At 40.2% G+C, this 25,671-nt stretch overlaps 1 protein-coding gene across 3 annotated transcripts in view; it reads right to left on the minus strand.

Moving 5' to 3' along the window:
* The window catches only part of LOC121393378 (chemokine-like protein TAFA-1), a 306,137-nt gene that overhangs the window by 57,757 nt on the left and 222,709 nt on the right, over positions 1-25,671 (minus strand). For all 3 annotated transcript variants that reach the window (XR_005961036.1, XM_041561772.1, XM_041561773.1), the window contains exon 4: positions 11,211-11,351. Coding sequence is in view for 2 of the 3 variants with exons in the window: in XM_041561772.1 (XP_041417706.1) it covers positions 11,211-11,351 (141 nt within the window). In the remaining variant the exon portion in view is untranslated. The remainder of the gene's footprint in view (positions 1-11,210; positions 11,352-25,671) is intronic.

Consider the following 25,671-nt stretch of genomic DNA (forward strand, 5'->3'; position numbering starts at 1 on the left):
GCCATGTAGTAATTATGTGTATTAATTAATAATCAGCCTTATATTGTGACATTTCTATTCTATGTGTACTGTATATTGTGAGTGGGTCCCTAAGCTCAGTAAGTGACAGCAGCACAGAGCATGTGCAGTGAATCAGCAGAAAAGAAGATGGGGAGCTACTGGGGCATCTTTGGAGACACAAATCTTTACTGCTAAAGGGCTGTGGTTGTCATGGCCTGGTACAGAAGCCCAAAACATAATGTGCAACATTTCTAGCTACCCCAGGTAGCGCTACCTTTTCCCAAAAGTACCTCTCCCTTTGGAACTTAGCAGCTAAATGCACAAGACCTGTCCTCAAATTGAGCCCCGCATTGGTATCCTTCCCAGTATCCTCCCTTGGGTGGCTCACTCACCGGGGTGCTCTCAGAGGCAGTCACACTGGATATTACAGGCAGCTCTACAGCAGGATCAATCTCACCAGTGGCACCTTCTGAGTCTCTGTGCCCCTGGCACAATTTAGCATAATTGATGATGTAATTAGTAAAATTAAGATCCTGCCATGTTACCCCCCTAATAACACAAAGAACTGGTCCATGGACAAAGGTTTTTCAGTGGACTGATCCTATGCCAATGTGTTTCTAAGTTATTATGCCATAAAAACGCTTGTTCTGCCTCTGTGCATCGATCACCTTCTTGCTCGCCAGCACTGACAGAACTGAGCAATTACATGTCACAAACTTTGATGGCTTAATGACCCCTAGCACAGGACAAAGCAACATTTGCAAATGGAAGTAAGAAGCTGGAAGAAAAGCCGTGTGGACCCATGGAGTCCTGACAATATTATGTGCATAAATCACTGTGAATTGTTTCCCATTATAAAACGAGTTTTGAATAAAAGGTGAAAGGAACAGCAGCGCTTGAAATGAAATTATAGCTAAAAAATAAGATGATTTAATACCAAAGGTTATTTTTTGTTATTAAAACTCTCATATTCTGTACATATGCCATATAATTCTAAGCTAATTAACTTTACAATCTTTCGACTGATATAAATGATAGCAAACTGGATGGTTGGATATAGTTGAGTTATTTGGGTAATCTGCCATATTTCGGGGGAATCTTTTCAGACAATCTTAAGTGGCAGTTGTGCATGCAATTGTGTTTGCAGATAAATCATTATGTAAAGGGCAAATCTTAATCAGATCACAGGACAAAAACTACAAAATATCAAGAATATAAATTGTCCTTCCCTATAGCCAGGCTATAGAATTTAACAGCCAAACATACTAAAGTGGGGGCCCCCAACTCTTTTACCCATTAGTAGGGATGTAGCGAACTGCCGTTTATGTAGTAGGGATGTAGCGAACTGCCGTTTTACTGTTCGCAAAAAATGCGAACAGTTCGCGAACTGTTCGCGAACTTCGAACATCCGAAAATCATTCGATTCGAACGATCGAAGGATTTTAATCGTTCGATCGAACGATTTTCGTTCGAATCGAACGATCGAAGCCATTCGATCGAATGATTTCATTCAATCCAATGGCTTCGATCGTTTGATTCGAACGAAAATCGTTCGATTTTAGCGATCGAATGGTCGAATGGTCGAACGATTTTGACGCGAACGCCTATTGGCGAACGTCGCGCGACGTTCGCGAACATTCGGCGGACGCGAACAGTCGAAGTTCGCGCGAACTAGTTCGCCGGCGAACAGTTCGCTACATCCCTACCCATTAGCCACATTATTTGGGAAATAACACAAGCATGAATCCTGGGGTGCCAAATAAGGGCTGTGATTGGCTATTGATAGCCTCTATATGGACTGGCAGCCTACAGGATACTCTGTTTGGCAGTACACATGGTTTTTATGCAACTTAAACTTGCCTCCATGCCAGAAATTCAAAAATAAGATCCTGCTTTGAAACTACTTGGAGCAACATGCAAGGAGTTGGCGAGCAATATGGTACTCACAAGCCGCTGGTTGGGGATCATTGTTCAAGGTTATATAATGCCTTATTTAAAATGTTTAGAACAGTGTTAACCTCTGGTTAACACATTATTCTGATATAAAACCATACAAGGATGACTAGTTTCATTTAGGGAAATGGGAATTTATTTTCATAGGATGACTATCTTTGTATTATTACAAATGGTGATGAGTGCCTTAAAGTTCTAAGTAAGGAAAAAAGGCCTGGCACACGGAGCAAGTTAAACCGGGGTCCTACCCCTGGTGTGTTTATTGCATCAAACAACGTTTCGGAGGGCGTTCCCCCTTCGTCATGTGACACCTGACGAAGGGGGAACGCCCTCTGAAACGTTGTTTGATGCAATAAACACACCAGGGGTAGGACCCCGGTTTAACTTGCTCCGTGTGCCAGGCCTTTTTTCCTTACTTGTATCCTTTGGGAGTGTCGTCTCCCGCAGGTCTTGGGCACCAGCATAATTCTACGAAGGGCCTGAGTGTGCGCGTGGTCTTCGTGTACTACTGCCTTAAAGTTCTAGTCTTTGTTGCCTTAAATACAATTTCTTTTGCCTTTGTAGCCATATTAAATTGTTACTTCTTCATGTTCATGTGATTAAGCATTCTAATCTATCAAGGCTGTTTGTGGCTCCCAAATGGAGAAGAAAGCATTTCTACCCTCCATGGCAAACTGAGAAACATAAAATCAGCAAGACACTGGAGCAGCAAAAGCAGCAAATTTCCTTCAGGTTTAGTAACCTATTGGGACTAACCAGCAGGTGGTATTTATTGGCCATGTGTTTGGAAGCTGAAAAGCAATGCTGAAGGAGGAGGAAGGGATCAGGGCACATAACTGTGCAAGGCAAAGGAAAGCAGCAGTTGTGCTTGAGAAGAAGGGAGGGAGCAGGCAGGACACAACAAGTGTTAGAAACAATTTGGAGAGGTAATCTTTGCTGGAGGAGAAAGAGGACAGGACTCTAGTAGCAAAGGAAGGCAGGAGCTGTGTTGGAGGGGTGGAAGCAGTTCAGAGGGCAAACAGTGCAGGTGCACTATACCACTGAGGAAAGGAGCGGGAGGCTCCTGAAACGTTTGGTCTTTTTTTTGCACAATAAAAAGTTAGGAGGTACCTTGGGCACACCGCATGCAAAGTATTGCTTCCTCAATTTTTTCTTCGTTACTATTGGTATATCACATCGGGTCACGTGATCGGAGGAAAGGAGTGCTGAAGTTTGGAAGGTTTTCAAAGTATCGTGAGTATGTTTGAAATTTACCATTCTGTAGAAGACAAACAGTGCTGAAGGAGGAGTAAGGGTCCAGGGCACAGGACTGTAAGCCACAAATGGAAGCGTTTCAGTTTATGGCTTCCACCTGTCCCGATTTGACCTGGACAGCCCAGTTTTCAGAAGGGCTGCCCAAGTCAAGATATTCTGCCCTGTTTTCTAAATAAGGAAAACCGGGCAGGATCTCTTTTGATTGATATGGCGATCAGCCAGTTGCTGATCCACGTCATAACTCTGCCCCATGACAGCTATCAATCCGACCGACAACGTCACTGCCACGCCCCTCTGATGTCATGGCTCCACCCCCTGCCCAGATTGTAGGACACGGAAAGGTGGCAACCCTAGCCATGTTGGAAAAGGAGGGAGCAGGGAAAAAGACTCAAGATTGTGTTGAAATGTCTGTACTTTGCTGCTGAAAAAATGTAAAAGAACTAATTAAAATAATTTCTGCACATTTATGTGTCCTTAACACATTTCCCTCATTTTACCGGGTTTTACGTTTTTTACAACAGTCCCTTGAAAAATGTAAAACTGGGGTTCTAACTTATCTTGTGCATTGGTCCCATAAGTTCCTTGACTGACAGCAGCCCAGAGTATGTGCAGTGAATCAGCAGAAAAGAAGAGGGGGAGCTACTGGGGCATCTTTGGAGGCTCAGATCTCCCCCGCTAAAGGGCTGTGGTTGCCTTGAGCTGGTACAAGGGTTGCCACCTTTTCAGAATTTTTTTTTAACAGCCACTGGTGGGGGAGGGAACAAAGGGGGCTGGCTGTAACACAAAAGGGGGCAGAACCATAGGACATGGCACACAAGGGGGTGGAGCCACATCACATGATGGCCAGAAGACGAAGAAAAGGTATGTTTCCAGCGGAGGGCCAAGGGCTTTTGATAAGGGTATTACAAATTTACCGGCAAGAACATTGCCGGTAAAATTGTAATACTGGCCCTGGCCGGTAAAATATCGGCCGAGTGACAACCCTAGCTGGTACAAGAGCCCAAAACATAATGTACAACATTTCTAACTGCTTTTTTAGTTATGGGACAGACAAGAACAATACAGTTGATTAAATGAGAAATATCGAAAAAAATATATAATTATTATAATGTTTAAAATGTGCAGGGGAATTGGCAGTACTTTTTCAAGATTTTTACAAGTTTCCTTGCTACCAAGAATGCTGGACTCAGTTGTTATTTGTAGAGCATAAAGAGCATAAAGTAGATAAAAAGACTTAGACCATTGCAAGCAATAATCCTTCATATCTGTAGGGAATCAAACAAATCCTTCCCCTATTTTTCTGTCTGTGGCATCATCCAACCCGGTTACAGGCAGGATAGGAATCCAATTGGCTGGGCATCCCAGTGCATCCCTGGGAGAGGAGGAGGGCACAGGGGAGTGCCTGATTTTGGGGCCAAATGCACGGGGTTACAGACAGAGCTGATAAAGGAGCAATGCTGCAGTAGCCAGGCAGAGCCAGAGTGAGACTGAGAGACAGCAGGGAGAGTGCTATATTTAGGGGCAGATTTATCAAAGGTCGAGGTGAATTTTTGAATGGAAAAAATTCAAATTTCGAGCTATTTTTTGTGTACTTCGACTAGGGAATAGTCCAAATTTGATTCGAATTTGAAAAAAAAAAATTTGAACATAAAAATATTATGTACTGTCTTTAAAAATTCAACTTTGACCATTCGCCATCTAAAGCCTGCCAATTGTTGTTTTAGCCTATGGGGGACCTCCTACAACCTATTTGGAGTCAATTGGTGGACTTTGAAAAATGTAAGGTTTTTTGGGAAAAACTTTGAATTGACATGAATGCACTATTCCTTCAATTTGTACGATTCAAATTCGCCCGACCTATTCAGCCAAAAAAAAAACCCTCAACTTAATTTCGGTTTGTCTTTTTTTTCAATTCGAAATTCGACCCTTGATAAATCTACCTCTTAATGTGACAGTGCTGCAGTACTAAGTGAAAGTGAGGTTTATGCTCAGTTGGACAGATTTGAGTTTTAGCCTAGAAGGAAAGCTTGCCCTGCATTATATCCAGGGTTGTATGTCAGTTGCAACCCTTGTGTGTTCCCGGTGTGAGGACAGGTGTTTCTTGTGAGCCTCGTGAGTTCTCGTGGGAGTTATAGCCTATATCCTAAAGGAGAGGTATATTGGAGCAGGTAGCGCTACCTGGGGAATAAATAGCTCTGGAGAAAAAGGACATTTCATGTGAACTGAACTGTGTTGTCCACCTGGAGTGGGGAGAGACTGTGTTAGTTACTAGACGGACCCACATTTCCCCAGTGTAGGAATATTATTGCATTGCACTGTTTAACATATTCTTTACATTATTATTTATATAAAGTTCCTCTTGGTTTACTGCAAACTGTGTGTTTTATTTTTCTAGAGAAATTCCCCTGAGGTGTGATCCACTAGGTGGTGGCAATGTGCTGTAAATCCCAGTTCCCAGTATCTTTCATACGCAAAGAGAACTCAGGGTCCTGAATTGCAAAGGGTCAATTACTGTGTAAGAGAGTTTGATCTGATTCTACAAGAAGTGTGGTAAGTAGTGATGGGTGAATTTATTCGCCAGGCGCGAATTCACGGCGAATTTGCGCGATTCGCCGCCAGCGAATAAATTTGCGTAACGCCCACGAAAATTCGCCCGAAAAAACGGGCGCCGGCGTAAAAAAAAAACGGGCGCCGGCGTAAAAAAAAAAACGGGCGCCGGCATCAAAAAACGGGTGCCGGCATCAAAAACGAGACGCCGGCGCCGTTTCACAAATTTTTTGCCATTTCGCGAATTTCGCGAATTTTTCGGTGAAGCGAAACGGCGCAAATTCGCCCATCACTAGTGGTAAGGAAAGGGTTACATATCCTAACAGAAAACTCCTACGGGTACAGTATATCTGGGCTTTGCTTGGGCAGGAGGACAGATTTCCCCAGCAGAATAGAATGATTCACATTGTTCATACGGACAACACATTAATTACTTTGGAATGTGAGTTCTCTTTTTATCTGAGCTTGAGACCCATTAGAGGAATAAGGAGCTGACTCCTTGCTTCTAATATAACATTCCTTTTTCTTACATAAGAAATGAATATTGATTGCAAGGACTTTAAGCTTTTTGATGCCCCTGGAAGTATAGGTGAAATAAATATCAAGTTATTGACTTTCTGACAGTTCCGTTAGATTAATTTATTAAGGATTCCTTTATAAAAAGATTTTTATTTTTTTTTAGTTTCCGTTCCAATGTCTAGATATATTGCAATTTAGTGCAGAATTTAGTAATCCTAGTAACTAAAAAAATTTGGCCTTTATTTGCTTAGAGTAATAAAAAGAAGCAAAGTGTAAAATCTGCTCAAAGGGTCACATATTTTTTTCCCTCCATGCATTTTTTTCACCCAAAATTCCATTGACATTATACTTAGCTCAAAATCTTTGACCTGCTGGTTGGTGCAAGTGATATCATAATATAGAAACACGGAGTAGCATATTTAATCATATTTTAATCTGAAGGGGTTTTTTGTTTAAAGGATAACTAAAGCTTAACTAAAGAAGTAGCTAGAGATGTTTTATGCTTTTGGCTTCTGTACCAGCCCAAGGCAACCACAGCCCTTTAGCAGTAAAGATCTGTGTCTCCAAAGATGCCCCAGTAGCTCCCCATCTTCTTTTCTGCTGATTCACTGCACATGCTCTGTGCTGCTGTCACTTACTGAGCTTAGGGACCCACTCACAATATACAGTAAACATAGAATAGAAATGTCACGATATAAGGCTGATTAGTAATTAATACACATAATTACTACATGGCAGCACAGAAACCAGTGCAATTAGCATCATAATTGAATAATCAGCAAACCTGTAGCATCAGCTTATATTACAGCCAGGGAAGCTCATTTTCTGCTGGATAATTAGTGACGAGCCCTAAGCTTAGCTTCTCAACAGCCAATCAGAGCCCACTGAGCATGTGAGTGTCACAGACACTTTCCAAGATGGTGACCCCCTGTGACAAGTTTGAAGTCCTGGATCATTGCTGCTATTGACAAGCTGAAACTGTAGCCTCGTGCAATAAGTTCACTATATAAAACATGCCATTTTTAGCCGAATTCATTTTTAGGGTTCAATTCTACTTTAAATTTGATTGTGGAGAAAAATTGTGATTAAACTTGATTAAGTTTTCCACTTGCAAAAGAACTGTTCCATTCATTTTTACAAATTCAATGGAAAAAAAACTAAAAAGAGCTTGAATGTTAAAAATATACATCCCACTGAAGTCTGTAGAAGCTCAGGTTTTTGCTGCTGCATTTTTTTATTAGAATTTTTGAGATTTTGTTATTAATCTTAAAAATACAATTTTAGAAATCTCGAAAAATTCAAGATTGCTTCCCCCCCCTGTCAAATCAAAAATATTAATAAATAGCCCCCTTAGTGTGCCTAAGGCAGTACAGGTATGGGACCTGTTATCTATAATTGGGACCTGTGGCTTTCCAAATTAGGGACCTTCTATAATTTGCATCTTCATACCTTAAGTCTACTAGTAAATCATGTAAACATTAAGGGGCAGATTTACTAAGGTTCGAATGAATTTTCTAAGTTAAAAAAGTTCAAATTTCGAAGTAATTTTTTGAATACTTCAACCATCGAATATGATACTACGACTTCAAATTTACTTCGACTTCGATTCGAAGTAAAAATCATTTGATTATTCGACCATTCGATAATCGAAGTACTGTCTATTAAAAAAAAACTTTGACTTCAATACTTCACCAAATTAAATCTGCCAAAGTGCTGTGTTTGCCTATGGGGACCTTCTACAGCCATTTTCTAAGTCTTTAGAGGTTGAATAAAAAATTCTTTGATCGATCGCTAAAATCGTTTGATTGAACGATTTTTATTCGACCTCAGGATTGCCAAATTTGTTGAAAAAACTTTGAATTCAATATTCGAATTCGAAGTTTTTTAATTCGATGGTTGAATTTCTACGTTTTTTGTACTTCCAAATTCGACGCTTGATAAATGTGTCTCTAAATAAACCTAATTGGCTGGTTTTGCTTCCAATAAGGATAAATTATATCTTAGTTGGGATCAAGTACAAGCTACTGTTTTATTATTACAGAGAAAAGGAAATTATTTTTAAAAATTGGGTTATTTGGATAAAATTAAGTTTATGTGAGATGGCCTTTTTCGTAATGATAAGGTAAGTGTAAATTTTAGGATTTCTGATTAGTGGGATTTCTCATGTTTTACTTCTCGGAAAAATTAGCAAAAATATTGGACTCAATCGACATTTTTTTCTCACATTTTTTTCTTGCCTTCACGATCAAGATCATAGCTAATTTAGAGGTATAAAATGCAAAAACATTCTTTATCTGCACATTTATACATATGGTCGGGTCCTGAGATATAGTTTTCTAAAAGAAATTTCTATAGACAATTATAGCAATCAACACCATCTACAGGGGGTGGAAAAACACAGAGGCACCTAATGAGAAAAGAATTGTATTTTAAAGCATCTAAATGACAATTAAAAAGTATTCTTTCCATGCACTTCATCTCAGTTTCGATACTAATAACTAATCACTTTCTTCTGAAAAGTCATATGAAAATCAATGCTTTCAACTGTGAATTCAGCAGTACCACGTGAGAGAACGTGCCCTTCAAAAAGATTGTTAGTCACTAGAACCATAAAGTCCTACTCCAAACACAAAGGACTGCCTCATGAAGGTTTGTTGCTAAGCAACCACAAAAAAGTGACCCCAGGAACCAATCCAAAACTTAATTTATACCTCTGTGAGATCGTCTCAAACTGGGCCCTGATTGAGGTCTGCAGTAGGACATCACTTGAGGTGTGATGGTAAGAAGGACCAGCAATGTTTTATAGCATTTCCATGGTTGCGGCTCCCTTAGTACACCACTCTTCCATTACACCATTGAAATGATTTACTGCCTCAAGTACCTGAACAAAAATAAACCTCAGTGCTACACAAATGATACCATACTGTGAACCAACTCTTGCTATAGAACATTGATTTCTGCTTTGCCTTCAAGGTGATCAAAAAAAGAGAGCCCTTTCCTTCAGTCCAACATTCCTAACTTAAATATTGATATTTCAAACCACCCCTGGTCTAGGCCAGTTAATTATGCCATACATCCACTAGTTTGGTAAGGTCACCAAAGGAGTATATCTTTGCCTGGTTTGGCCACCCATGTGCGGATTATTTTGCAAGTCTATGAGTACCCCATCAGGTGAGTACCAAAACATTGTGCCAGTGAAGTCCTTGTCTTATGGGATTTCTTAAACCTGCCCAATATATGGTTAATTAGCAACCTCATATAGGTTGGGCAGGCAGTCCTGAGTGCCCCATACACCAACAGACATTGCCATTTGGGATGACCAAGTTAGCAGCTTTTCTCATCCATAGTATGGCCAGTTTAAGATCATGTATAGCCCAACCACACAAATGATTCTTTCAAACTTCGCCCTGTTTTAAGAAGGACCCATCCCCTTTTCTAGTCCATGAAAGGGGACTAGATGTTGAAGGAATTGTCACCCTTGGTATGTTTTAGTGCAGGAGTTCCCATACTTTACTAATGTGAGGTCTACTTTTAGTGATGTTGTTCCATTATGATCTCAATCCATAAAAGAAGTCAGTATTCTGTTCCATTGAAAATATTACTTTAATATTATATTGATTTAAGAGAGAATTTATATTGCTATATTTAACAAAGAACTATTTCTTATGTAATCTTAACATAATAAATATCTGAAATAAAGCATGAAGCATGAGGGAGATTTAGACAAGCTGTTTGTTGACAGTGTCTTGAGCAGGCCCGGATTTGTGGAAAGGCCACCTAGGCCCGGGCCTAGGGCGGCAGGATTTTAGGGGGGCGGCATGTTGCCCAACCACACCCACTTTGGTTCAAAAACACTGGGAAAGCACTAGAGATACAATATTTTTTTAAATTTCCCCATTGATGATGAAAATTTGCACAAATAAAGGGGAGGGGACAGGGGCGCCGAACGGCAGTGGTCCTAGGGGCGCCCTCTATGTAAATCCGGCCCTGGTCTTGAGATCTACTAATCACCAGCTAAAGGTCTACTGGTAGATCCCCATCTACCTTTTGGGCACCCCATTGTTCAACAAGGGATTGTGTCATGATTTTTATGGTGTAGTTTTGATTTCTAAATTACACTGCAAATAAGTCATTCTACCATGTAAAATTTAATTCCTAACCCAACAAGTGTATTTTTTTAGTTGTAACATTGGTGTGTAGGTGCATCTCTTGCTATCACTCCAATTTGCAGTTCAGCAGTAAAGAGTGACTGAAGTTTATCAGAGCACAAGTCGCATGACTGGGGGCACCTGGGAAACTGCCTATATGTCTAGCCTCATGTAAGATTTCAAAATGAAATATAAAAAAATCAGTTTGCGCTTTTGAAAAACAGATTTCAGTGCAGAGGTCTGCTGGGGCACCACTATTAACTGATTTGGAAAAAAAACATGTTCCCATTACAGTATCCCTTTAAAGAAATAAAGAACATTTTCCATTGCCAACAAGCTTCAGCAAACTCTGTAAAAGGACCCACAACACAGTTCCCTTTATATTCTAGGGCACTTGGAGAGAATAAAAAGCACATGTGCCTTATAAAGCCAATATATAAAAATATAGGAAATATATTGGGATTGTTTTTACCTCTGGCTCTCCAGCTGCCATGCTGCCATGTAAAGTGCAATGACAGCTGGAAAGCCTGTTCCACTGTGTCGCTAAATTATATAAATAAATCCAATTAAGCCTTACCTGTATTGCCATGTTTTCTATTCAACCCATGGACAGTTCGGTCGAACTTGTACAAGAACTAAATAAAATGATCGATGACATAGGACACATATGTGCCTGGAAGTAAAGGAGCCCTATAAAACTAAAGATGCTAAGCCTGGAGTGAATGTGATTGGTAAATAAGTGCAGAAAGAATTATATCTACATTGTTGAGAAACCATTAAAATACTTGCCATCAACACAAGAGGGCCTGTTCCGTGTTGTTCCAGCCACTTTCCCAGGAAGACAAGAACATTTCACGGTCTGTGAACGTTCCTCGATGCGATTCTTATTGCAGCATCTGTGCGCAGCTATAACTTCACAAGTTCCTCCTTCTGCGGAGACACAAACAATATGAGCCGGGTGTTAGTAAAAGAGAAGAACGCTAACACTGGCACCAGAGAGGCAAACTAAATATCCTTGATCTTGCACAGCTGCCATGCAAGGAAAATGCAATGGAGGAATATTCAATCTGTATGAATTCTGAGCACCAGAAAACTGCTGAATAATGGAATATTCAATAACTTAATACCAACTTATTTAGAATTTAGTACACTCAGTACTATATCCCCTCTCTTGCCTTGACTTTTATTTACTTATTCTTTTATTTTTTATCCCTTGGTGTCCCTCCTCAGTATAAGTCATTCAGACTAATGGAAACTGGTGTTGCTTTTTGGCACATGATTGGAATTCTGATGTGTCCAACCTTTTGCAATAGTGTGCTCTATAGTGCGAAAAATCATGGTTTATTTATCTGAGTAGCCAATAGCCTGGAACCCCACAAGGTATATGAATATGATTCCTATAAATTTCACATTTCCATTTAAAAAACATTACAGCCAGTACGTTTGAGTCTTATATTTTTTCCTTCTATGTAAAATGGATACATTCTTGAAGTCAGATATACACTGTATGGGCACATGTATATGAATACCCCTTCCAGACCCAATACCCACCGGCGCTCCCTCAGGCCGCTGATCTCCCTCCCCCTGAGGGGAGTTTTATTTATGCATGCTCGGGGGAGGGGGTAGAGCAGGTGGTGGGCTTTCCCTGTACATGTACAAGGGCCCCTGGGGGACAGGCCTGGTGGGCCCTACACCCACCAGAATTCGGATGAAGCACACCAGTTATGTTCGGGAGTTAAGCCATGGTCACATTTATTTGCAGAAATTCAAAGCACAAGCTTTCGGGGCATAACCCCTTCCTCAGGTGCAAAGGGGTTATGCCCCGAAAGCTTGTGCTTTGAATTTCTGCAAATAAATGTGACCAAGGCTTAACTGCCGAACATAACTGGGAGCAGTCTGGGATTGAATGTACCCTGTATGAACAATTAAGTAATTGGTGTGCAGCAAGAAAGCATTGTTGGACCCTACACCCATCAGTCGGGCCTTGACCCCTTCTAATTATTGGAAGTAAACATTAGTGTTACTACATAAAACCCAGTTCTGTGCTTTTGAAGTTCCTACATTGATGCAAAGGTTTGCACAGCAAGGACCATATGGACTTGCATTGAAGAAAGTGAAAGAACTTGACTGGCCTGCACAAAGCCCCAGCCTCTAACCAACTGAATCTCACCTGTAAAATGAATTGTAATACTGATTATGAACCACATCTGATCTGCAACCTCTTATACATATGAACACAAGCAAATGACACCATCAATGTTCCAACATCTAGTTGAAACCTTGTCAAGGCCACAGTTCTCACCCCTTTAACATAACCACATATATATAACATATTGATTACAATGAGAAACATGGAGCCCAGGATTGAATTTAAAGGTTGCAGCTTTATTAACATCAATATAAACAACATGTACTGCAGTAGAACATTAACCCAATGGGGATGCTTGCCTAACCAATTACTCTACCAAGTGAACGGGCCACTGGCATGCCGGCCATCCAAATGCACTGCACCAGTATGGGCAAGTAGGAGAAAACGGCCTGTGACCCCAATGTTTCTATATATCTGTAACCATGTTATGAGCTAAGGGGGTCCAGTCTGAAGGTCAGTTAGGGGGAGATTTGGGGTGAGTGCTCATTTGTACCCTGGGTACCCCTGGAACTATAGCAGGGAGACTGTGAACCCAATGTTTCTATATATCTGTAACCTTGTTATGAGCTAAGGGGGCCCAGTCTGAAGGCCAGTTAGGGGGAGATTTGGGGTGAGTGCTTATTTGTACCCTGGGTACCCCTGGAACTATAGCAGGGTGACTGTTACCCCAATGTTTCTATATATCTGTAACCTTGTTATGAGCTAAGGGGGCCCGGTCTGAAGGTCAGTTAGGGGGAGATTTGGGGGTGAGTGCTTATATGTACCCTGGGTACCCCTGGAACTATAGCAGAGTGACTGTTACCCCAATGTTTCTATATTTCTGTAACCTTGTTATGAGCTAAGGGGACCAGCCTGTATGCCAAATAGAGTGAAATTTGGGATGAGTGATTATTTGATGTTTTGGGTATCCATGACTCTATAGAAGGTTCTTCAACAAACGTTTCTGTTGCCTGACTAGTAAATCATTGACTGATTTATTACCCATGTGCTGGATAAGATGAGGCTGATCTTCTTCAGTTGGCCAATGTTTGGATTACATGGGGCCTAGTCTCTTCAGATCAGTAGGGGGAAGACTTCATCTACAGCTTAATGCAATTCTTTTTTCCAGCTTGTCTTATCAATACGTGGTCTTATTTTGGTCCCGATAAAAGGGCCAATAATTTGGCAGCATTTAGAATAGTCAAGTTTGCAGGCATTACTGGCATGCATATATCCAGTTTCCTCATTCATTTTCCTTCCCAGTGCAAGTACAGATACATTATGGGACCTGTTATCCAGAATGCTCAGGATCTGGGGTTTTCTGTAAAATAGATGTTTCCATAATTTGGATCTTCATGCCTTAAGTCTACTAGAAAATCATATAAACATTAAATAAAGCCAATAGGCTGTTTTTTCCCACAATAAGGATTAATTATAACTTAGTTGGGATCAAGTACAAGCTACTGTTTAATTATTACAGAGAAAAGGGAAATATTTTTTTAGAATTTGGATGAAATGTAATCTATGGAAGATGGTATTTCTGTAATTAAGAGCGGTCTGGATAACAGGTTTCTGGATAACAGATCACATACCTTTACAATGGTAAAGTGCAATTTCCCTGAACAACTTTACTAAAGGCAAAGTACAAGTTATTTTCTTTTTATAATAGTGTCCCTTACAGAGTATGAAATTGTTTTATTTGCAGTTAATCTTATGAAGAATCCTCAGAATACATTTTTTTAAACATCAGTTTATCTATTAATTCTGTTTCTGAGTATATGGAAACACTGTTGTTGTGTACATTCCTGGTGGCAAATACAGGTTCCCAGCAGTTGTTTGACTAATGATGGTATCAAAATAACAACATAATGAAAGCATAAAAAAAAGACCGATCACCCTTGGGCCTTTCCGGGCTGGGAAATGGGTTTATCGCCAAATGCCAAACAGCAGATAAAGCCTTTACATTCCCAGATCATTGGTTCACAGCAGAAATGGCGAAAGTTCAAGAGCATAAAAGGTCACACTGTCAGGATTCAGAGCAAAACTAAAGTGGATGCAGGAAACCTTCCATCGTGACAGTGTTAAAGGGAAACTAGAATTTAATATTAATTCTAGCTATACATGAATACATATGTTATTTGCTAAAAAGCCATGCACACTGATCAGAAGGGGCTCGTTTGTTATAGTGAATACACACGTGCTAGAACAACAAGACCTGCATCCTTTAGTGCCCACGCATGTAGCAGTTGCACCCAGTCTTTTTGAAAGTTGTCACTTCCTAGTCTGTGCGTATAATCTAGTAGGCAAGAAAAGGGATGACCTAGTGCTGCCTGTTATTCACCCACTCTGAATGTGATGCTTTTGGACTGTGGTGTAACACTTTGTGCTTCAGAACCCTGGCAGGGATGGGCCCAATAGTCACCCCACCATCTTGTCCCATGCTCACTCATACATTACCCCCTGCACATATATCTACCTAGATGGTTACTTGGTCCTTACTACCAAACCCCCACCCTATCACTTATTTCCTTATCCTGCTCTGGTTGGTTCCACAGCGGTCGATGGGATAGGAGATTGGACCTTAGAATTAAGTCCCACCATATTGTCCTCTAGGCAAGTTTAACGCTGGTCAGAGACGCAAAGAAAAAGTCGTATAAAACGTAGCTTCGTAGGATTTTCGGATCGTGCGTGGATTTTTCGCACCATGGTAATCGGTCGTTTAATTGAGGGGACCGGTTAAAAGATTTCTGTCGGCTAATGATAATATCTCTGCATGTATTGCCTATATCTGTGGGTGACTGTCACTACTATTTGTCAAACATAACTTTCATGCGATTGCTGGCATGGGCAGAACATCATCTGATTTGTTTTACTACTTTATTTAATCTGAATGGTCAGTGGCAGGTTGGAGGATTGGAGGATTGCAACGTCCGATCATTTATTGGACACAAAATCTGCACGTCTATGACCAGCTCTACTGTTGCCTGCTCTTACATCTGGCATCTGAATACGTGCAAAATATAAAAACTATAGTGTTTTGCACTCTTTGCTTGCACTTTGCACAATGTCCATTTCATAATAAATGAGCCCTCATACGTATTAGTTTCGTTCAGACCCAGAAACACACACACATACCCACACAGATGTATCAGGCAGTTCAAACATATGGGTAAAGTAACGGATCCGTAGCTGCAATAATAATAATATCAATGCTCATTAACCTTGTTAACGTTGTCTACTGACTGGGAAATCCTGTTGCTCAACCTACTGCCCCTGGTGTATCCATTGACTTTTCTCTCTCTGACAATAGTGACACCAAGGTCACAACCTGTTATTTTTTTTCGACCCAATATTGGCAAAATCTGTCACTTTTACTTGCAAGCAACTGCTAAAGGCACTCATCCATGGCCTCTTCCTACCCTACCTAAATTACTGCAACTTGCTACTAACCGGCATCCCCAACTAACACCTCTCCCAACTACAGGTTGTCTTAAACTCTGTTGCTTGAATCTTCCTCCACTCATTTCTTTCCTTTAAGCAAAAAATAATTGTTACAATAACTAACAAAAAGTCCTTAATTCTTCTGAACTTTTCTGCATCTCTTGCCTTGGGTCTCCTAAATGTTCTGGCCGACACATCTATTCCTTTCATAGCCACTGCCAGGTCACACCACCCACTTCTTCTGCTGTTTGGCACCTTAGTCCTCTTCCTTTTGCTTCTCCTTACATTTGGGATTTCATCCCTGAATTCCTCCATAAAAAATTCTCCTTCAGTCTCTTCTGAACTAAAATTATAGACTACTTCTTCTAGCACTGGCATAATATATAACTCAGATAAAATTGTAAAGAGTGATGGGCGAATAAATTTGGCAGGCACAAATTTGCGGTGAATTTCCTAGCCTCGGTGCCGCAAATAAATTTGCAAAACTAACACTTGGACAAGTGTTGGAAAAGTCGATTGCAAGAAAACCGTTGTGCGTCAACATTATTCGGACGCCCCATTGACTTTAACACCGGCATCAAAAAATAATGCGGGCATCTAAATTGCTGTAGGCAATTCGAAACTGGACAAATTCGCCCATCACTAATTGTAACACTTAGGGGCCCATTTACTTAGTTCGAGTGAAGGAATAGAGGAAAAAAATTTCGAATGGTCGAATATGGCTACTTCAACCATCTTCGACCATCGAATGGGCTACTTAGACCTTCGACTACGCCCTTCGACTTCAAATCGAACGATTCAAACTAATAGATAGTCGAAGTACTGTCTCTTTAAAAAATTCTTCCACCCCCTAGTTCGCCACCTAAAATCTACCGAGGCCAATGTTAGCCTATGGGGAAGGTCCCCATAGGCTTCCTAACAATTTCCTGATCGAAGGAATATCCTTCGATTGATGGATTAAAATCCTTGGAATGGTTCGATTCGAAGGATTTAATCGTTCGATCGAACGATTATTGCTTTGATCGTTTGATCGTAGGAATAGCGCTAAATCCTTCAACTTCGATATTCGAAGTCGAAAGATTTAACTTAGACGGTCGAATATTGAGGGTTAATTAACCCTCAATATTCGACCCTAGGTAAATGTGCCCCATATTATTGGCCTATTTATGTCTATAAATTACATAACCACTTAGATTGTTAGAGAAACAGGGGGGGATGAAAGGTGCGCTGGGGATACCTATAGAGGAAGGAAAAAACAGAGCCTATCTGGCGTAATATCCTCTGTGCACTTTGGCCGATATTGAATAGTCGGACCTACTCACATTCGTGGTATATTCATATGGCAAAAAAGGAATCTGATCGCATGTGCCTTCAGTCTAGGGTTGGTTTGCGGCTAGCGTGTCTCGTCAGGTTTTGTCTGCCTGTTGAGTAAGGATGCCGGATAGTGTAGTACAGCTAACAGAAGGGTAATTAAGAGCTGGTAATGCGCTTACCTCGAGTACGTGTAAAAATGGCTTAATAGACCGCTATCTGGATCGCGGTCCTGGATCGCAATTGGATCGATCTCTGCGTGACACTTGCTGGGGTTTAGATCTGGTCGCGGTCCGGTATTCAAAACTGGCAGTGTTTCGATGTTTCCCGCAAATTACACTAGTCGGCGTTCTCCTCCACGAGGTCTTCACTCTCGCCTCGGGGTGTTGTCGGCTCTGTTAGTTCTGTCTGGGGCTTTGTCCTTTTCTTCTTGAATGAACCAGTCTTTCCTAGCCAAGCTTTGTTCAGCAGCAGCTCCAGTATCCGCTATCAATGCTCCTTAGTGGCTCCTGTCCACTAAGGAGCATTGATAGCGGATACTGGAGCTGCTGCTGAACAAAGCTTGGCTAGGAAAGACTGGTTCATTCAAGAAGAAAAGGACAAAGCCCCAGACAGAACTAACAGAGCCGACAACACCCCGAGGCGAGAGTGAAGACCTCGTGGAGGAGAACGCCGACTAGTGTAATTTGCGGGAAACATCGAAACACTGCCAGTTTTGAATACCGGACCGCGACCAGATCTAAACCCCAGCAAGTGTCACGCAGAGATCGATCCAATTGCGATCCAGGACCGCGATCCAGATAGCGGTCTATTAAGCCATTTTTACACGTACTCGAGGTAAGCGCATTACCAGCTCTTAATTACCCTTCTGTTAGCTGTACTACACTATCCGGCATCCTTACTCAACAGGCAGACAAAACCTGACGAGACACGCTAGCCGCAAACCAACCCTAGACTGAAGGCACATGCGATCAGATTCCTTTTTTGCCATATGAATATACCACGAATGTGAGTAGGTCCGACTATTCAATATCGGCCAAAGTGCACAGAGGATATTACGCCAGATAGGCTCTGTTTTTTCCTTCCTCTATAGGTATCCCCAGCGCACCTTTCATCCCCCCCTGTTTCTCTTCGAATTGTTTGTGGACGAGTGGATCCATAGATTGAAATTTGGTGCAGCTTCCTTTCCCACGTTCTGGACAGAGCGCAGTCTTCACCCCATTGACCAATTCACTTAGATTGTTAGCTCAGTGGGGAATTGAACTTCAAGCTCTTGCATTACAACATCACTTAATCTTGAATGCATTCATATGTTTGCTCTTATTTATATTCTATTATTTTATGGTTGCCCATTGGTTCTATTATTGTAGTGTTTTAATGCACAACTACAGTATCTATATATATTAGCAGTAGTCTATGGTATATAAATAAAGGTATACATACATAAATATGAAAAGTCAGATTAGCCAGTAAAGCAACCCATAACTATAATGAAAATAAATGATTTCATGTTTAACATCCAGCTTTGTGCTTAACATAATTTAACAAATTAAGGACATGATTTACTGTGTATCCAGATGCAATTTGTGTGGCTGGAATTCTCATAGCTATGAAATGACTTATGCAGATAGTTATGAAATTTATGTTTAATTATTCGCTGTAGGTGTCAGCAGTTGCTATATTTTTGTAGTCTGAAGTATAAATTGTAGTTTCACACACAGCTCAGCTCACTGGCAGTAAGATAAATATATATATAAATAGTATGATGGGACAGGCACATGCATTTAATTAAATATAAATCAAATTGTGTGAGGGGGAGGTGGGAATATATAATAAATACATTTTACAGATGTATTATTAGCACTAATGTATTATAAGGGATAATGTACCCCTACTGTAAATGATAAGGATATTAGAAGTCACTGAGGGGTTGTTCTGTGACCATATAAAGGCACAAGGCTGCAGGCTGAGTTATACAGGGAACTCTGAGTATCACTCATGTATTATAAGGGATAATGTACCCCCTACTGTAAATGATAAGGATATTAGAAGTCACTGAGAGGTTGTTCTGTGACCATATAAAGGCACAAGGCTGCAGGCTGAGTTATACAGGGAACTCAGAGTATCACTCATGTATTATAAGGGATAATGTACCCCCTACTGTAAATGATAAGGATATTAGAAGTCACTGAGAGGTTGTTCTGTGACCATATAAAGGCACAAGGCTGCAGGCTGAGTTATACAGGGAACTCAGAGTATCACTCATGTATTATAAGGGATAATGTACCCCCTACTGTAAATGATAAGTATATTAGAAGTCACTGAGGGGTTCTGTGACCATATAAAGGCACAAGGCTGCAGGCTGAGTTATACAGGGAACTCTGAGTATCACTCATGTATTATAAGGGATAATGTACCCCCTACTGTTAATGATAAGGATATTAGAAGTCACTGAGGGGTGCTGTGACCATATAAAGGCACAAGGCTGCAGGCTGAGTTATACAGGGAACTCTGAGAATCACTCATGTATTATAAGGGATAATGTGCCACCTACTCTAAATGATAAGGATATTAGAAGTCACTGAGGGGTTGTTCTGTGACCATATAAAGGCACAAGGCTGCAGGCTGAGTTATACAGGGAACTCTGAGTATCACTCATGTATTATAAGGGATAATGTACCCCCTACTGTAAATGATGAGGATATTAGAAGTCACTGAGGGGTTGTTCTGTGACCATATAAAGGCACAAGGCTGCAGGCTGAGTTATACAGGGAACTCTGAGTATCACTCATGTATTATAAGGGATAATGTACCCCCTACTGTAAATGATAAGGATATTAGAAGTCACTGAGGGGTTGTTCTGTGACCATATAAAGGCACAAGGCAGCAGGTTGAGTTATACAGGGAACTATGAATTATGACTCTCTATTATATGGAATAATGTTCTTCCTGCTGTAAATGATAAGGATATCAGAAGTGGACCATTTTAGCACCTTGAATTTAGGCTGTTCTAAAGGTTACAAGGAAATAGACATGCAGTACTTAAATATACCAGTTTGGGCAGCATCTGGTGCACTCAACCAACTGACGACTTTATATGTTCCAGATGCATCAATAACATATAGTCCATAAAAGCAGTGTGTGATTTAGAGACATCATTTTAGTCATTCCATGGCATGAATAATATATGAACACATAATGCAACAGAAAGGAAAAATAATACAACTGCAAGAGAATAGATAATCCTGTAACAAAATTGCCGTGAATGTAAATATTTTAGCACTGGGCAGACAATCCAGAGAAAGAAGCTAGAGCAGTGGATGCAATGGAGGGCCAATGTTGTGGCTCAGTCTTACAGTATCACAATTCCCCGCAGTACATCAGAAATGATTGGACCGTATATTGGAACAGTTTCCAGGTCAAATTTAGGGATTAACTAATCTACAACATAAATTACACACAGCTGCTCGGCTTTCTCATACGTTTCCTGGCAATTCAAGAGAAAGAAGATTTGTTTTGATATTTTGTGAATATGTTTGCAAGGTTGACCCACCATTTAAGTGATTTAATCACAAGATAGGGCAGAAATTTGTTTAATTAGCTGGAGGTCCTTGTCAAAATAAACATCCAAAGGGTCTTTTATTACAAGACCCTACTGACATTCATTCATTTCACACAATTCCGGTAACCAAATAAGAGCAAATATACCAAAAAGACTTGAGTCCCACATCTGCGTTGCTCCCACTTCCGAAAAGCACAAAAGGTTCTCTTCAACCTCAAAATATTCCAATGTCCAAATTTGTGCTGCTAAGAAAGCTAAAAAAAACCACTGCGAATTTTTTCATGTAGGGGGTTATTTATCAAAGTCAAAGTTCTCACAATTTTCTGAAAACTACCAAATTCACACGGATTTATTTATCAAAAAATGTTTGCTGGAAAAAACTTGTGAAAAATTTGAATACTGTGACTCTTTCAATCTGACGCCCAAATACCTTGACTTTTTGGGATGTGACGCCAGAATACTACAACTTTTTGATATGACGCCCGAATACCGCAACATTTTCAGGTGGACGCCTGAATACCGTGACTTTTTCAGAAACCCATCACAAATTGACTTCTTCATGAACTTGGCAGGTCTGAGATGGTGTACTTTTTTTTTATTGACTTTTAACACCTTCTGGATTTAATGAAAATGAACAATTCAAGTCTTTTTTCCCATAAAAAATAGTTTTTCCCCTTTAAAACTACTATCAGAAAAAATGGGACTTTAATAAATAACCTTCATAATGATTCTCATTCACCTCAATGGCTTCTTAAAGGAACATAGCACCAAAAAATGAAAGTGTTTTAAAGAAATACATTTGATATAAATTTGAAATATAATGTAATGTTGTGCTGCACTAATAAAACTGGAACATCTCTACACTTACGTTCATGAGATCAGTGCTTACGCGTTTCACCTTGACAGTTTCTTCTCTGAGCAATGAATGCACTTTATAGCGTCACCTCATTATTGTCTGAATTTCTTCAATTAACTTTATCGATCTCCTTCTATACAAAGGGGTATATGGCGCCTTTAAGACGCAACCAGATGCGGCGAAGAACCCTGCGAGCGTCCCCGCTTGGAGTGCGGGGGGCGTCCCTGCCGACCCCCAACACCCCTATGGGGGTAAGTTATTACAGATTCTCTGCCATCTCGTTTAGCCTATGATTAAGGGGTGTTCCTGAAACGCCTTAGGCGCCCTATGCACTCCAGCTATCTAACTGTTTAAATGCTTAAATAAATAGTATTTTTTACTTCAAGAGGCGGTTTGTCACTTTTCAAGTTCCAAAAATAAATAAAGACCAATTGCAAGTTGATAAGAATAGGACATTCTTACTACCCCTTTAACCACAATGTAATGTCTCCTCCGAACTGACTCCGATGCATTTCAGTGAGTATCTGTATTGAAGTCAAACACCAAACATTTTTTTTTTTTTCATTTATCTTAACCGTTGGCTTTAAAAAGGCGCATTTGCTTCATTCGTTTCATGCTACATTGGTAATAAACAGATATAAATGCCAAAAAGAAAAACATGATGCTTTCTTATTACTGAATTTCAGCTCTAATGTTAGCTTGAAGGTCAGCGGTTGGGCTTAATATGTTCTAAGGAAAATAATTGTCAAGTTTCTGCAGATTGTAAATTGTGGTATTTATTACAATACGTTGATGATAACAAAGATCCAAGGTGAAGCCATTTATGAAATGTTTATTGTCTTTGGCTACAGAATAGAACAGAAAGGATTCTTTTAGTTGTGGCTTTATGGGAAATGTTGCGTGATAATAATGATTATCATACTGTTAATAACACTTCATACTGGTATCAGTGCTTTCTTTATGGCCATTAATGGAGACATACTGTATTGTGTAAAACAAAACAAGAATGTGCCTGTGTATTATGCTCTTTTAAATATAGAAGGAATGTTTTTCTTTAAGAGTAGAGTTTTGGGTTGATTTATTGAACATTTCTGCAAAAACCCTACTAATCCCGCTCATCCGTTACACTTCCTGCTGCCTCCTTTCCCAGGCTGTGTAGGGGAGTTAGAGTAGAATAGGAACCAATCAGCAGCTAGGCTGACCTGATAAGGAACTGAAGCCTAACGAACAATTTTTTAAGGAGGAAGTACCCCGGCTATAACTATCAAACAAATATCTAGTAATCAGTATAAGAGGAATATTTTAACCACTCAATAATAAGAAAGAATATGTACAGCTGTTTCTATATCTTCACAATTTCTCAAATAATGGAGATTAAACTAAAGTGCAGTGCAATTAATTCAGTTCAAGAATAAACAGTTGGTTCGACAAGACCAATTCATTAAATATAAAGTGCCAATTAAAGCAAGGAACTGAAGCCTGGCTTTGCATGTGTGAATGCAGGGCTGTGATTGGCCACCCCCCCCTTCCCTACTGTGCTTCTGGGAGTGGGTCATAGCAGATATATAAGGAGCTCCAATTAGGGACCATTTTTAAAAACATTAATGATTTTTAGCACGGAGTAAACTCAGCACCATATACAAGTATGGGACCTGTTATCCAGAATGCTTATGACCTGGGGCTTAAGCAATAAGGGATTGTTCCATAATTTGGATCTTCATACCTTAAATCTACTGTAAAATCATTAAAGGGATTCTGTCATGATGATTTTTATGGTGTAGTTTGTATTTCTAAATGACAAATAATTCACTCTACCATGTAAAATGTCATTCCTAACCCAACAAGTGTATTATTTTAGTTGTAATATTGGTGTGTAGGTGCATCTCAGGTCATTTTGCCTGGTCATGTGCTTTCAGAAAGAGCCAGCACTTTAGGATGGAACTGCTTTCTGGCAGGCTGTTGTTTCTCCTACTCAATGTAACTGAATTTGTCACAGTGGGACCTGGATTTTACTATCTATCTACCAGGGAGCAGTTATCTTGTGTTAGGGAGCTGTTATCTGGTTACCTTCCAATTGTTCTGCTGATGGGCTGCTGGGGGGGAAGGGAGGGGGTGATATCACTCCAACTTGCAGTACAGCGGTAAAGAGTGACTGAAGTTTATCAGAGCAAAAGTCACGTGGCTGGGGGCACCTGGGAAACTGACAATATGTCTAGCCCCATGTCAGATTTCAAACTTAAATATAAACAAATCTGTTTGCTCTTGAAAAATGGATTTCAGTGAGTGCAGAAGTCTGCAGGAGCAGCACTATTAACTGATGCATTTTGAAAAAAACTTGCTTTCCCATGACAGTATCCCATGAGGGGCACGCCACATTTGTTTTAGGGTGGGCTCATGTCTAGGGTATTAGAGGATCTCTTTTGTCTTTATTTTGCTTCTTCAGACATGTGTAATAATAATTGGCCACTTCAAGCATTTGCACATCTCTAATAAAGACATATACAGTATATGACCCATATGTAATAACGAAGTTTCGCTAGGCAGAATTGAATGCTGGCGAAAGTTCGCTATGAAATGCTCGCGCTGACGAAATTACGCTAGCAAATCTCTACCAGCATTCGCCTGCCGGGACGCAACTTCACATTTTGGTGAAATATCGTAGTGGTAGTAAATTTGCGCCTGGTGGAGTGGTATGGAGTGTGGCGAAGCCTTCGCAGGTGAAAATTCGCCCTTTAGTGAATTTATTAAATGATCACATGGAGGCAAGCTTCTGTTCCTTTTAGCCTCTAACCCTTGTTCCCAGGGTCAAAGTAAACGACACCTAATGAGTTATACATTTTACAGCTAAATATTTTATTCAACAGAGAAATCACATTGCTGGTAGCGCACTAGTCATCATGTGCTGGAGGTGGAGAACTTTGCTATTCTTTATGGAATATTCATGGACCCGGGGATTTTATCAATCTTTCTTGGGAATCTAATGTTCTCCAGCAATCATCATTTGCACAATGAGGCAATTTAGAGTTAACATAGATAGACAATGTACATAACTCGAACCGTGAGTGAGAAAATGTAATTCCCAAACTGTTTAATTTAATTGAACCATATTGTAGCCTTGACAAATGGTTCAATTATAAGTGTTTATTAATGCCACCACGTCCTCTGCATCATGTAGCGTGCAACATTGTGCTTCAGATGTGCCCCCGCAACGAGATTTATAATGGCTTAACTGCTATTCTATGTGCATTATTTGTTAAAATACAGGGAGGGGGAAACAAAAATCTCCCCAGCCCTTTTTTCCTCGTCTGTATCTCGCTGAGTGGCCATTAAGAATGTTTATTTTGCTTTAGAAAATGTAACTCGTTTCAATGCTGCAAAGTAAGAAAGGCGGAAAAGTGAGAGTTGAGAGAGTCAGATTGAAAGGTCCTCGGCTTGTTGAATGCCAAAGTAGGGAATGGAAAATAAAAAAATAATAGTATGGATGATGGGTGTTTCAGTTTTTGTAACCCACAGCGACCAATCAGAAGTCAGCTTTTAACTGAGCGCTTAATTAAACATTAATGTGAGTTACTAGACCTAGAGAAAACATTGCACCTTGTGCAGTATATTGTCATAAAGTCATCGTCCGTTGGGGTCTTAAAAAGAAGAAGCTTGGTTATAAAGCCTCATGGATTTGATGCTACTGCTTGTAGCTTTGGGGATCTCCTTTTAATTGAAACTTGCCAGATCGAGATAAAACCATATTTGTTTAAAGAGCAGGCGCTCAATGAGCAGTCCTCCAGGCAGACGTAAAATAAAACAACAGGCATATAAGAATGGTGGCAGAAAACTCACCAGGGGTCATTACAAAACAATGTGATTGAAACCGGGACACAAGTGCAAGAGCACTAAGTGATGCAAAAACATGTTACATTGGGGCTCATTTATAAACTTCGTGCAGGGCAGAATGATT

Source organism: Xenopus laevis, chromosome 4S (assembly GCF_017654675.1).
Source record: "Xenopus laevis strain J_2021 chromosome 4S, Xenopus_laevis_v10.1, whole genome shotgun sequence".
Classification (NCBI taxonomy): domain Eukaryota; kingdom Metazoa; phylum Chordata; class Amphibia; order Anura; family Pipidae; genus Xenopus; species Xenopus laevis.